Source organism: Microcaecilia unicolor, chromosome 4 (genome assembly GCF_901765095.1).
Source record: "Microcaecilia unicolor chromosome 4, aMicUni1.1, whole genome shotgun sequence".
Lineage (NCBI taxonomy): Eukaryota > Metazoa > Chordata > Amphibia > Gymnophiona > Siphonopidae > Microcaecilia > Microcaecilia unicolor.
In genome coordinates, this window is record NC_044034.1 from 222,423,486 (window position 1) to 222,438,825 (window position 15,340).

General features: G+C 42.0%; 1 protein-coding gene across 1 annotated transcript in view; it reads right to left on the minus strand.

Annotated features, from left to right (window-relative positions):
* CRACR2B (calcium release activated channel regulator 2B) overlaps positions 1–15,340 on the minus strand; it is a 224,539-nt gene that overhangs the window by 38,646 nt on the left and 170,553 nt on the right. The window contains exons 5-6 of the mRNA XM_030201259.1: positions 11,600–11,746; positions 485–575 (exon numbers count right to left, since the gene is read on the minus strand). Coding sequence (XP_030057119.1) covers positions 485–575; positions 11,600–11,746 — 238 coding nt within the window. The remainder of the gene's footprint in view (positions 1–484; positions 576–11,599; positions 11,747–15,340) is intronic.

Here is a 15,340-nt window from a genome sequence, read left to right on the forward strand (position 1 = left end):
ACTCCAGGCACTTCTGTCACTAGAAAAACTACCTAAAACTACACCTATGCACTTCTGTAATGTAACAGGGATAGACACCAGAGACACACATGCAGAAATAGATAACTCTCCTCTCTCTCATCATAGCATTATTGATTTTAACCATATTTTTCTATTAAAAAATACATCTCTTGATGCCTTGAATTTGGCTTGGCTGAGTGTCTTGACTCGGTGGTAAGTTCCATGGAGCAGGAACTGTGTGTGCCTTCTAGCACTATAGAAATAAGTAGCCATAGCTGTAGGAGTCAATAGATGTAAAGAGATTCCTAAACAGAAGGCTGGGGAAGTAATGAGATGTGATGATCCTGTAGATAAGAAACTACTGTATGGTAAATAGAAAGCCATTGTAAATATGTAGAGAAACATACAAATGCAGACACAGATTCTGATATATAACAGAAACAAAATGACAGCTGAAAGGATGGAATATGTGCAGAGGATGTACCTGGTACAGCAGCCGCTCCTTCTCCGTTTTGATTTGCTGCTCCATTTCTTCATATAGACGCCTCACCTCCCGATCATGATCGGTCTCTTTCCTGAGAGGGGGGAAAGACAGAAAATAAGACTTTTCCACATCAAAATCAGAAAAAGCAGCTCATGAAAGCAAAGTAATTTAGAGTTCAGGACGGACTCTGTAGAGTCATGAGATCACTGACCAGAAGATAAGAAGCCCTTGATATTTAGATGTTCCTGTGCCTTTTTCTATATATTGAAATGCAATAAATCGAGGTCTATCTTCTGGAAAAAGGTATTTGCACCTTCTTTTTCTGTGGGTACTTTTTCCAAGGTAAATAAATATAGTTTGGAACATGCAAATCTACATGCATTGTTGCATTTCTCACCCTAACCCTACTTCAGGGGTGCCTCTGTTAAACCATTTTACTGGCTGGCCAATTTCAAACAGCCAATTTATCCCAGTAAATAGCTTTTGAAAACTACCCTCATATTGAACACAGATCCCAAAATGTTAATTCCATTCCAGTGACATTCAATCAAGAGAGTTGCCATATAGAGAAGATAGTTCTGCTGTTACTGGTAATATTCAAAGTAACTCAGATGATTACAATGTTCCTGTCCCACAGAGCTGACAATCTAAGCCTGCACATTAGAAAGTTAAGGGGTCTTTTACTAAAGCTTAGCTAGAGTTATCAGCAGCAGGGCCCATTTTATTCCTATGGGCCCTGCTGCAGATAACTTGAGCTAAGCTTCAGTAAAAGAGGTAGGTAGCTAAGGTCATACCCACAGCTGGGAGCAGCTTGCAAGCCACGTACTGAATTTTACCCTCTAAGTGGTGGATGGGAGACCAGAAGCATAGCCTTCAGGTTCACAGGCACCCTAACTGGAACTCCCTAGGAAGATTTCCATCTCCTTAGGGCTCCCAGCTGACTCCAGTTTTTCAGGACAGCTTTACCTAGTCCTGGTTTTATCTCACTGCACACATGAATTTACTACTATTAATCATTTCTATAGCACTACTAGACATACGCAGAGCTGTAAACATTATATGCAGATACTTTCTCTGTCCCTTGAGGGTTCACAATCTAAGTTTTGGTACTTGGGGCAATGGAGGGTTGTCAGGGCTGCCGAGAGGGGGGGGGGCAGAGGAGACAAAATTCTCTGGGCCCGGGCCTCCAAGGAGGGCCTGGCGCCGCAGTCCCACCCGCCCTCCGTTGTCGACCGTCTGCCACCAGGCCGGGCCCCCTGCATTGAAATCACAGCACCTCTCACCTCGTGTGAAAGCGTTGCAGGCAGCAGCAGATCACCTCTTTTCAGGCCTCCTTCCCTCCCTGTGTCCCGCCCTCGTCTGATGTAACTTCCATGAGGGCGGGACACAGGGAGGGAAGGAGGCCCGAAGGGAGGTGATCTGCTACTGCCTGCAGTGCTTTCACATGGAGGTGAGAGGCGCTGTGATTTCAATGCAGGGGGCCTGGCCTGGTGGTGGATGGAGGGGGGCAGGTGGAGGGGGGGAGCGGCAGCGATGTTGGCGGGGGAGCGGGGCTCCAGGGGCGGTCTGCCCAGGGCCTGACCCAGTCTCTCAGTAGCCCTGGGTTAAGTGACTTGACCCATGTCACAAGGAGTTGTAGTGGGAATCGAACACAGGTTGCCAAGATCAAAACCCAATGCACTAGGCCACTCCTCCACTCCACCAATTTGTGGTCCGACTCCCGCTTTTCTTGGGGGAATTGAACTAAGAGTGAAGACATAGGTAGAAGCTGTTAGCAGAAAAGGAGCACTTTGTTCAGTCAGTCTTCCCATTATGACCCTACTTACTGTGGTGTCACAGATCTTCTCCCTCCCTCCCTCCACCTCCATGGTCTCTTGAGTCACGCCTGAATTCTCTTACTGATTTGGCTCCAAAGCCACTGTTATAAATCTGTTCCAGGTGTCCATTGCCATCTCAGTGAAACAGTAAGTTCTCACATTCCTTTGGGCTTCGCATGATAACCTTTTAACCTTGAAATTTTCATTCTGTGGAAATTGTTACCTTCTGGTGTGTTATTGAAGTCTGCTAGATATTTGAATCTTTGTATCGCATCTAACCTTTCTCTAGAGAGTACATCTTTAGCTCATTCAGTCTCTCTATGTCTCAAAATTGGTTTATTCTGTAAATACCATAAGGGTCTTGGTACTTTTGGTAGATTAAATATTTATTTATTTATTTATTTATTTATTGCATTTGTATCCCACATTTTTCCACCTATTTGCAGGCTCAATGTGGCTTACAGAGTTTGATTATGACATAATCATTCCATGATATCAGATACAATTAGTAAGGTACAAAGATTAGGTAAGGGAAGAGTGAAGGAAGGTGTTAGGCAGGATAGAAGGTGGACTTTAATAACTGGGTGGATTGGTGAGGTATTTTTGTAAGGCTATGGCCTCTCTTTGTAGGCCTTGTTGAACAGATGTGTCTTCAGAGATTTGCGGAAGTTGGATATTTTGTCGATTGCTTTCAGGGCTGTAGGTAATGCATTCCACAATTGTGTGCTCATGTATGAGAAGGTGGTGGCGTGTATCAGCTTGTATTTTAGTCCTTACAGCTGGGGAAGTGCAGATTGAGAAATTTGCGGGATGATCTTATAGCGTTTCTGGGAGGCAAATCCACAAGGTTCAGCATGTAGGTTGGGGCGTCTGCGTGAATGATTTTGTGTACAATCGTGCAGATTTTGAACGCAACACATTCCTTGAGTGGGAGCCAGTGAAGTTTCTCTCTTAGGGGTTTTGCACTTTCATATTTAGTTTTTCCAAATATGAGTCTGGCGGCGGTATTCTGGGCTGTTTGGAGTTTTTTTTATAGTCTGTTGTTTGCAGCCAGCGTACAGTGCATTACAGTGGTCCAGATGACTTATTACCATTGACTGTACCAAGGTACGGAAGATGTACCTTGGGAAGAAAAGTTTTACTCTTTTGAGTTTCCACTTGGAGTGGAACATCTTTTTCGTTGTGTTCTTCACGTGAGCATTGAGTGTGAGGTTTTGGTCGATGGTAACTCCAAGAATTTTTAGATTTTGTGCGACGGGGAGAGAACAGTATGGTGTGGTTATTGTGGAGTAGTTGTTTTTGTTGTGTTGTGAGGTGAGTACAAGACATTGTGTTTTCTCTGTGTTGAGTTTCAGTTGGAATGCATCCGCCCAGGAGTGCATGATTTGGAGGCTTTGGTTGATCTCGTTGGTGATTTCGTTTATATCATGTTTGAATAGGATGTAAATCGTGATGTTGTCTGCATATATGTAGGGATTAAGGTTTTGATTGGCTAGAAGTTTGGCTAAAGGTATCATCATTAGGTTGAAGAGAGTTGGTGATAAGGGGGATCCTTGGAGGACTCCACATTCAGGTATCCATGGGGGTGATATGTCCGCATTCGTTGTTACTTGGTATGATCTTGTGGTCAGGAATCCTTTGAACCATTTGAGAACTGTACCTCCTACTCTGAAGTATTCTAGTATATGTAATAGTATTCCATGATTAACCATGTCGAAGGCACTGGACATGTCGAATTGTAGGAGGAGTATGTTGTTACCAGTTGCAATTGTTTGTTTGAATTAGTTCATTGCGGATACTAGTACCGTTTCGGTGCTGTGGTTTGACCGAAATCCTGATTGAGACTCGTGCAGAATTGAATGTTTATTTAGGTAATCAGAGAGTTGTTTCGTCACTATGCCCTCCATGAGTTTGGTTATGAGCGGAATAGATGCTACTGGGCGATAGTTGGTTAGGTCCATTGTGCTTTTCTTAGCATCTTTTGGCAGTGGAGTAAGTAAGATGTTTCCTTTCTCCGTGGGAAAGAGACCATTTTGAAGCCTGTGGTTTACATGATTCGTGAGGTCTTTTTTGATCTTAGTGTCTCAAGTTTATTGCTAGGGCTCTTCTTGTTTTATGAACTTCAATACATTTGTATTATATATTTCAACAACAAATTACTATAGTAGAAAAATGTGAAGAAAACCAATATCAGCAACATCTCAATCAGCAGACTGCATATGCACATATAATAGGGCCTACGTGCAGTATTGCTCTTCTTAATAATACATGCTGCATGCCAAAGAAAAGAAATTCTCCTTTTGCAGCATGCATGGTGGTGTTAGTGACAGCATCCTTCTGGAGCTCATACAGTGATGCCAAAGAGAGTGTCTTTCTGGAGCTCATACAGTGATGCCAAAGAGAGTGTCCTTTTGGCGCTCATACAGTGGTGCCAAAGAAATCCTCCTTTTGCAGCATGCTTGCTGGTGTTAGTGACAACGTCCTTCTGGAACTCATACAGTGATGCCAAAGAGAGGGTCCTTCTGGAACTCATATGGTAATATCAACACAAAAAGGTGCAGGTATAAACCACGGATTGTAGTAGCGAAGGAAGATAATGGATCACAAAAGATGAAGTACAGCACACTGTTATTTAAGATAATCCAAAGTGGCCACTTTTCGCTTAATGCAGGCTGCATCAGAGGCATCAACTACAAATCATAAATGAAGACATAAGAAACACAAAGCTCACATTGGGATGTGGTTGTGAGCTCTGTGTTCCTTTTAATTGTATCTTATGTTTTCTTACTTTTATTGATTCTGTGCTTTTAGTATCACTTAGCCAGTTGTACAGATTTATGATGCTCATAATGATGCTCCTGGCAGAGTAAAGGTTTACAGAAGAATGATTTTGTCTCTAATCTCTCTTGACTCTTCCAGTCTGTTGTCGAAGAAGGCACAACCCATGGCGATACCAGGATGATATTTACTAGAATGCGCTCAAGTTGGCTGTAAAGGTGCATTGGTATCGAAACAAATATCATGTTGGAAAGTGACTGAGAGCAAATGTCAGCTGGAAATATGGTGTCCAATGAAGCCAATGTAGAAGAATCAATGCCAGCAACACACCTAGAAAGGCTAACAGATGTTTTTGTTACTTGTAATTTATTTTAAAGTAATTGAAAAGTGACCAGAACATGATCAGTCCAGGAGACATGTAAAAAAGAAAAAATTCATGAGTATGCAAATGAGCGTTGATGAGATAAACCTAGGTCCAATATATGACTAGCAATATGTATTGATGGTAACAAATGCTGAATTAAGGAAAGATCTTGAAAAAGTGCCAGAAAATGATTTTCATAAAACCTAACTGAAGAATCTTCAAGAAAATTGAAGAGAAGAAAATTGAACAGTGGCCAGTAATAACGTTTGGGAAAGAGAATCTCATTGTTTGGCTAAGAATGAAGAAGGAAAATAGATAAACAATAAATTGCTGGTGTACTATTTATCTGAATAAGAAGGACCTCAGATAAAGGAAACATCTCATGTGATAGTTCTTTAAATGACAGAGAAGTCTGAAAAATGAAAGCCACTCCTCCTCCTTTTTGTGATTGCCTAGCAACAGAAAGAGCTGAATAATGGGGCAGAGCAAGATGGCGGATGCCACAGTCTGAATGTCTCAAATCACTTACTTTTTTACCTGCTTTAGAGATTATGGGGAAAAGAAAAAGTGGTAACCAAAGGAGTAAGTTATCTCTTTCAGCAGCATCTACCTTTGGCCCAACTGACCAACTCCTGAAGTGCTTGAGTCCATTGGAAGCATCTGGAGTTGTGTCTCACAAAGCATAGATGGAGCAAGTTGTGAAGACAACTCCCCAGGCTTTGGAGATCTTGCTTAGCCCAGATAAGAGGCAGCTGCTGCTGAATCCAGTCACGAGACAACTTTTGGGAGTCTAGACAGGCAGGGCACTACCTAACAACGCACAGTTCCCTACCAGCTCCACAAGTGTGGCAGCGATGGAGGAAGGCTGTGTTCCCATAAGTACATAAGTAATGCCACACTGGGAAAAAAACAAGGGTCCATCGAGCCCAACATCCTGTCCACGACAGCGGCCAATCCAGGCCAAGGGCACCTGGCAAGCTTCCCCCTCCTAGAGAACAGATTTCATGGTCGTGCATGAGAGTCCTGAAAGGAGGAAATAAGATTCTTTTCAAGTATTTACTTTTGAATTGCAGCGTCCTGCAGTTTTATTATTGGAGTCCATTTAGTCGGCATTTGAGGGTTTGGGTAAGATGCTGTCCTTTCAATTCTCTACTCTTTATACATGGAGTCAAAGTCTTGAATCCAATATGAAAATGCAGGAGCAGAATTTAAAGAAAATGTCTGATTGTGTGGCTGATATGTAGAAGAAACTAGATTCTGTTGTTCAACATAAAACCTCTTTGATGAAGGATATGCCCCATAATAAATTGGAAAATATGGAAAATGTTCTGAAGAATAACAATCTGTTATTTATTAATTTTCCTAAGATTTCAAATATTTGACCTAAGAGATGCTTAGAAAATATTTGACTGAGGTCCTGAAAATTCCAGAATCGGCTTTACTACTGACTTCTAGGACTTATCTGCCAGTACCACTTACACAACCAGGTTGGGAACCAGTCTCTAAGTATTCCTTGGAACCGAATTGAGATAAAAAAAAGAAAAAAAAAGAGTTGAATTTAACAACTTGCTTGGAAACATCTTTTGATTTACTTGCAGTTCCTGCTACTATGGTTGAATCATTTATTTTTGAAACAGATAAAGACTTGATATTAAGACTTTTTTTTTCCAACGTAAGGACTCTGTGTTTTCTGGATTAAAAATTTGAATCTTCCTGGACGTGGCTGAGCTACTCAAAAGAAAAGACAGCAGTTCTTGCTCTTACACCCTAGAGTTTTGCAGATCAGGGCTGCTTTGTTTTGCTTAAGGAAGTCTTTTACAAAGGTCTGCTGGTGTTTTTAGGTGCGCTAAACACTAGAGACAACCATAGGAATATTTTTAGTGCAAGATAAAAACATTAGCACGCCTTTGTAAAAAGCCCACTAAATACCTTTGTAACTACGTCATGAAATATAAAAATGTTAAATATGTTTTCTCCAAGCTATTGAAATTAACTTTTTCTCAGTGATAAATCTATTCATGAATCTACCCTTCCAACAGGACTCTCCGTAGCATACAGGACTCTCCGTAGCATAGATATGAAGTACCTGTGCAAAATGTTATGCTGGACTCTGTGACGTTTTTAATTTCTTTCCACTATTTTCCAATTATGATTGCTCCTATGTTAAATTTTCCACCCCCCCCCCCCCCCCCCCCATGGTTGGACTATGGTGTGAGTACTGAATTTAAACTTGTTTTCTTCTTTTTATGCTTTTATTTTTTTCTTATTCAGTCTTGCTTTCAATATCAAGAATTGTTCTGGTGATTATTTTTTTAAAATTGACTAAATAAAACATTTAAGAAAAAAGGAAGAACAGAATGACCTCACAGTAAACAAGAACAGCCTCTTCACCCTCTTAACGCCATGCATCCATGAGGGCCAAGATGGAAAATTTATGTTGCACAATTAAATCATGAATTGCTGAAGTTTTGGAATGAACAGCACAATTTAAGGTATTAGAAGTGGGAGCACATGCTTTCTCAGTCTGCTACTAAGGAACAAGCAATTAGAATTCTTACCCGCAAACGCAAATTTAATAGTTTTTGAGTGGTGGGTCAACTACGACGACCCCAGATGACTGGAATAGTTTCAGACATGATTATGCCAAACAAAAATCAGAAAACAAGAAAAATCATCAAATATAATATGGCAATAATGTTATTCCATGGTCAACCCAAGGAGACTGCCCAAGAAACAAGTCCTACTTCTCATGTGTGCTCCTTCAACATGCGCCCATGACACATGCTGCTGCGGCATGAACAGCACTACATAAAACCTTTATCTAGAGTCAAAGAGTAGTGACGTAGGGCTTCTGATGATGATGTGGAGATCAATGGGCAGAGTTAAGGAGCAACGGCTAGGCACGCAGGGCTTCCGGTGGTGATGCCAATCAAAACAAACAACAAAGCATAGAAACTCAGTACAGAAATTTAGTGTGATCACTTGAAGAAAATAAAGATCCTTTTTACCCAGAGCTCACTTTCTTTTTGTTTTTATTTCTAATGCGCACCATTTTTCTTGTTAATCAGTGGTGTACCAAGGGGGAGCAGTGGGGGTGGTCCACCCCGGGTGCACGAAGCTGTGGGGGGGGGGGGGGGGGGGGTGCCGCGCACCTGTCTGCTCCGCTCATTCCGTGCTCCCTCTGCCCCGGAACAAGTTACTTCCTGTTCCAGGGCAGAGGGAGCATGGAACGAGCGAAGCCGACAGGCGCGCGGCACCCCCCCCCCCCCCCCAGCAGGTAAAAATGCACCCGGGGGGGTCCTTTCACTGGGGGTGGAGGGGGGTCGCGCTGCACCCGGGGGGGGGGGGGGGCGCATCGACGATCTGACCCGGGTGTCAGCCACCCTGGGAACGCCACTGTACTCAATACAATATATCTTTCTGCCACATTTTCTTCAGTTCTGCAATTTTGGTCCTTTAAGATCTTCTCATACTTTATGGGGTCCTTTTATAAAGCGGCAGTAAGCCCAACGTGGATTACCGCTTGCTAAAAGGGAAGTACTGCCGGACTACCGCAGCAGCCCAACAGTAGTTCCCACCCCCTGAGTGCGCCATATCCGGCGCTACAAAAATATTTTTATTTTTGAAGTGCCAGTGTGTACCCGGTGGTAATTGGGCAGTGCTGCACGCTGATCGGTTACCATCGGGTTAGTGCGAGAGCCCTTACCGCCACCTTAATGGGTGGCAGTAAGTGCTTCACTTTCCGCATGGCCATTTCTTGACCTGCCTCGGTGAACGTCAAAAACAAGTGCTGAGCCAGCGTAGGCCCTCTTTTGCCGCAGCTTCATAAAAGGACCCCTTTATGCTGTACAGAACAGGCACTTGGGACTAACATTTCTAATAGTAATGCAGTTTCTGTACTGTTCTCCTTTATCACAATGTCTGCTTTTCTTCTGTTGAGCTTTTCATCATCTGGAAAAGGAATGGGTCAGGTCATCACAATGTCTTCATTCCCTATAGTTCTCTCCATTCCATTCTATTCCGTTCCATTGCTCATATACCGCTTAAATCAACCAAGGAATCAAAGCCGTTTACAAAAAAATATACTAGATTAATAAAAATTTCTCAATACTTAACAAACATATAGGACTTCAAAGCCTTCCTAAACTTTAAATAATTTGGAATTATTTGGATAAAAACAGGAATAGTATTCGAAATCTTACAAGCCTGATAGGCAAAAGAAATATCATGTATACTTTTATATTGCACATTTTTGACAGAAGAAAAACCAAGTCTTAGAAAAGAGGTATAACAAACTATCATTCTACCAGAAGGGTAAGTTAATATCTGACTGTGAGACAGTGGGCAACTACCTATGAAAATCTTATAGACTAAACAAGCCACTTTAAAATCCACCTGCACTTTCACTGGCAACCAATGAAGATCACTCATATTTCTTACATCCAAATATTACTTTGGCTGCAGCAGGGGCGTAGCTATGTGGGGCCACGGGGGCATGGGCCCCCATAGATTTGGCCCTGGCTCCCCCCGCTGCCAACCCCTTCGACCCCCCCTCCTGCCGCCAAACCTCCATTGCCATCGGGTGCTGGCGGGGGTCCCCAACCCCCGTCAGCCGAAGTCCTCTTCTCCGGCGCGGCCGCGTTGCTGATCTGCAAGGCTTCTGTTTCTGTGAGTCTGTCAGATTCACAGAAACAGAAGCCTTGCAGATCAGAAATGCGGCTGCACCAGAGAAGAGGACTTCGGCTGGCGGGGGTAGGGGACCCCCGCCAGCAAAGGTACCCAACGGCGGCGGGGGGAAAGGGGGGTGGTCGAAAGGGTTGGCGCTGGGGGGAGGAGTCAAAGGTGGTGGCGGCGGCGGCGGTGGTGGTGGGGTCAAAAATGGCAGGGGGGTCGGTGGTGCCAGGGGGGCTAAAATGTGCCCCCTTACCTCGGGCTCTGGACCCCCCTTCCGCCGAAGTCTGGCTATGCCCCTGGGCTGCAGAGTTCTGCAGTAGTTGTAATCTATTCAATAGCTGTTGCTGTATACCAGAATATAGAACACTGCAATAATCAATCTGTACTATCACACAAAACTGTTCTGGAAAAAAGAAAGAACGCACTACCCATAGCTGACGTAATTTAAAGAAAATTCTATTTTATACAGAATTTGTATGATTTTTCATATTCAACTGTGTATCAAGTACTATACCTAGTACCCTTGAAGAGGGTTCAAACTTAAGGTTCTCTCCCGAATCTATAATAATAGATTTTGGCATATCCAACAATGTCTCACAAAAATAAAGTAATTTTGTTTTATCTGTATTATGCTTTAAATAATTTCCAGATGCCCAATTTTGTGTTTTATTTATACAGTTCCTATCAACTTATAAACCTCTTCAAATCCAGAAATGATAGGCACTAATATGAAAATATCATCCACATAGGAAGAAATGCAATATAGAGAAGAATTCATATAAAATCCCAATGAACTCAAAAAAATATTAAACAAAACTGGGGATAAAGGTGAGCCCTGTGGGACTCCATATCTAGGTGACCAACTACTCTATATCTTCAATTTTTCAAAATACCCTGAAACCAATTAAATACTGCACCAGAAGCTCCAAGATCACCTAACTACGTCATCAACATCTATCTCTTCTTCTCCATGGTGTTTCGGCATCTGCCTGCCCGTCGCTGAATCCCATCCCTCCCCGATGTACCTCACAGGCGTCCCTGGTGCCTGAAGAGTTCCATTATTGCTGCCTGCTCCGGCCCCGTAGGCTTCCGTCGGCCAGATCCCACCAGACAGGAAGCAGGAAATGACATTAGCAAGGGTGGGACCCGGCCGATGGAAGCCTGCTGGGCCAGCACAGGCAGCAATAATGGATCACTGCAGGCGCCGGGGACACCTATAAAGGTACACCGGGGAGGGACAGGGTTCAGTGATGGGCGGGCAGATGTTGGGGTGCTGCGGAGGAGGAGAGATGTTGATGAGGGGTTCTGCCGCTGGGTGGGCCTGATCCAAGAATGGGTGGACCTGTGCCCACCCAGGCCCACCCATAGCTATGCCACTGGAATGGAGGAAGAGAGGATTGGGGATTGGGGTGAAGCGGAGGAGGAGGAGGAGCACAAATATGCTTGATAACTACGAAAATACCTAGTTACATTTTAGCTCACCTCTTCAGGACTTGTTCTACGGACTCCTTCTCATCGTGCACCTCCTGGATGTATGAAGAAACACGAAACAGAAACTCCTCAAAATTATCCAGAAGTTCTGGATGCTCGTTGCGCAGCTGGGCCCAGAGATCCCGCACCTCACTTTGACTAGGGAGAAAGGCAAGATTTACTTATTTCAAATATTTTTAAACTGAACTATCTGCAAGTTCTAGGCGACGTACAAAACCAATATACATAAATTTAAAAAAACAACAACTTCAATATACATATGAACAATTCAAACAAATATTAAAATATATAATCAGAATCAGAGACCATAAACTTGTGGAAATAAAAAAACTCTTTAAGTTTCTTCCTAAACTGTAAAAATGATGGGGATGTAAGTATTAATCTTCCTAAGGCTTTCCCTGTCCATGAAGTATCACATTCTTTCTTCTCCCAAAATAACACAATGAACATACAGAGCAGTTCTTTCACAGAATTGTATTGTACTTTACCCTAGTAAACAGATCTTTGTTTGACTAAAGTTGCCCTCCTCAATATGACTTCCATATTTATTCATTTTATTTTATTTGTTGCATTTGTACCCCACATTTTCCCACCTATTTGCAGGCTCAATGTGGCTTACATAGCACCGTGAGGCATAAGCCGCCTCCGGTGATGAAACAAATACACACACTATACACACAAATATACACACTGAATGATGGCATTCCCATGGGCTGTTTACTTTAGGAAGGGAAATAGCAGACATAAGCAGGATTTCCAGACATATGTATGCTATTTATGTGCCATTCAGCCACCCACACAAACAGCAAGTGCAAAACATCTGGACAAATAAGGCACATGTACTTTGTGCCTTATTTTGTTCTGACTCAGCAGTTTCCTCCAACTTTCCAGCTCATTCGGAACCAAGGCCTTTAGCTGCAACTACCAGGGGATGTTTGCATTGTTTTATAGCCCCTTCCAACTTAATCCATTCATTGCCATCACAGTCCTCAGATAGGCTACTTCTAGAGCTCTGCAATCATGAGTCCTAAATCTGACCAGTAGGTGTCACTCTTGAGCAATGACCATGATTGTCTTTCTTTTTCTCCCAAGGGGACGTGAACTGAGCTGTTGTAATATCCCTAAATAGAATAAACAAAAAACCAGGAAAATGTACTAATACAAAAATCACTATTGATTTAGTAAGAGGAGCACCCTCAGAAAAATAAGCACTCACGTGGTAGTCTTTCAAGACCACTATCGGGTAAAGCATAGCACTTCATTCATTGGGTAGCTTGCTCTCCTTGAGATTTTGTATATGGAAATATGCTATTTGTGCTTAGTACAATTGTGCCCTTAAACTCTCTTCAATCAAATGCACTGCAATGAATCGCTTTAGCCAGCTTCAATAACAAACCAGATAAACATTTTAAAAGATTGAAAACCTGCACTTATCTTATGAGCCCCGTGTCCCTTATTACCCACTAATTATAGACCAGTCTCTAATCTTCCTTTTCTATCCAAAGTCATAGAGACAATAGTGTTTAGTTGCAAACTTATGTAGACTCTAAAAATTTGTTACATCCTAGACAATCGGGTTTTAGGAAGGGTCACAGTACAGAGACTATTCTGACCTCATTGTTAAGTGAAATCCACGCTAAATTAGAGCTTGGCTATATTGCCCTGGTTGTTTCATTAGATTTGTCTGCAGCTTTTGACTTAATTAATCATAACCTACTTCTTGACAGACTGAGTGAGATTGGTATCTCAGGGACAACTATGAAATGGATTATATCCTTTCTTACGGATCATTCATTTAAAGTAGTTCAGCAGCAATCTTGTTCTACATCATACAACTTATCATGTGGAGTTCCTCAGGGCTTGGTTTTATCTCCACTACTGTTTAACCTATATATTAGTCCCCTGGCGCTCCTCATTCAAACAATGGGTATTAGCTTTTACTCATATGCAGATGATTTTCTTCTTATTCATTATGTTAGACCATCAAACATAGATCTTACACCGATTCAAATATGTCTGGATAAAGTGGCAGACTGGTTGACAACATATCAGTTGGTATTGAACCCGGATAAGACTATAACATCTTGGATAGTAGGGCAAGGCACATGTCCTTCTGTGGTACCTATGCTATTTGGTCAGAATATCCCAACAGTTAAGTCCTTTAGATATCTTGGGGTCATTATTGATTCCTCATTGACTTTTGAGGAATAAGTATCCGATGTAGTGAAAAAATCTTTCTTCCATCTGAGGCGGCTTCGGTCAGTTAGAAATTCAGTAAGTAAGGACTCTCTCAAAACACTGACATCTGCGTATATTACTTCACGTTTAGATTACTGTAATATTGTATATCCCGGGATTACTCAAACCAACTTAAAACAATTACAAAGAATTCAAAACACAGCAGCACGTATGATTTGCAGGGCCCAGAGGGATGCAGAGTAACACTTTTACTGCATTGTCTGCAGTGGCTCCCGGTCGAAGCAAGAGTTAAGTTTAAAGCTCTTGTTCTGACTCACAAGGCCTTTTACACATTAAACCCTAGTTACTTATCGAATTTAACAATTCCTTACACTGCTATGCAAACTCTTAGATCCCTAACAGATTAGGAGATCAGATTAGAGAAATCTTACATCCATTTCTGAAAACTTTTGGAAACCTTCTTTTTTATAAGCTATGTAGAACAGAATTTAGCATAAGAGATAAGGTTAAAAAAAAAGGGTAGCTTAACTGTATATTAGATTTTTAATTTGTATTGGTTTTATTATGTAGTTAATTCTGATTTGCTGTGCTTTCCTGTCATGAATGGATTCCTTTGTTTGTTTATTTGTATACATTAGTTGTTTTTATACATATGTAAACTGTTCTGTTTTGCATTTGCAATAAGATACGGTATATAAATCGACATAAAAATAAATAAATAATCGCTTGATGCTCATGCAGAAAGACTGCTCTCCCCTGGATACCAAAATTCGCCTGACACCAGGAGTATCAGACCAACTTTCCTCAGGACTTGGGTTAGGGCTATCTCTCCCCTGGATTTGTAATATCCCTGGCCACTGTCGGCTTGGGGCAAGGGGGTGAAGATAACACGGCACAGCACATGATCCTGTACTGCTGACAACAGAAAGTACTGACTTTAAAAGATAAGTGTCTGTACGATCCTACCATTTTGGCATTTGGGGTATATATATGCTTGCTGTGCCTCTGGTGAAGCATATTCGTATCAAGTGACTACATTAAGCGGGAGTGAATGTATTTGAGAGAAATATAAAAATACATAATATAAAAACAACAAAAATAAAATTAAACAGAAGAAAGGTTTTTGATGAGTCTGAAGTTGACCATAAGCGGAAATTTTTTTCGCCCGATGATGAAGAGAAGATCATATGGATCTGTTCAGCTCTGGCAAACTTTGATTATCTATGAGCTCTTTGAGGCCTTTTTTTCCTTCCTGGTTTGAGTCTCAGTATCCGTAGACAGTGGGAGTAACAATGTCATATATACAGTGCAATTTTTCTAGCAAAAAAGGTGCCGGTACTCAAATGTCAGGCCACCCTTCAGGGGTGGGGTGATCACTGAAGGACTCACCCCACAATAGCCAGGCCCCCTGCAACCAGTCACAGAATCTATGACAAGGCAGAATTGGTGTGTTGAGCCTCTTTCATGTTTCAACTGTTTTATTGACACCTCAATATGGTACAGCACAATAGTATAAGCAGTATTACAGAATGT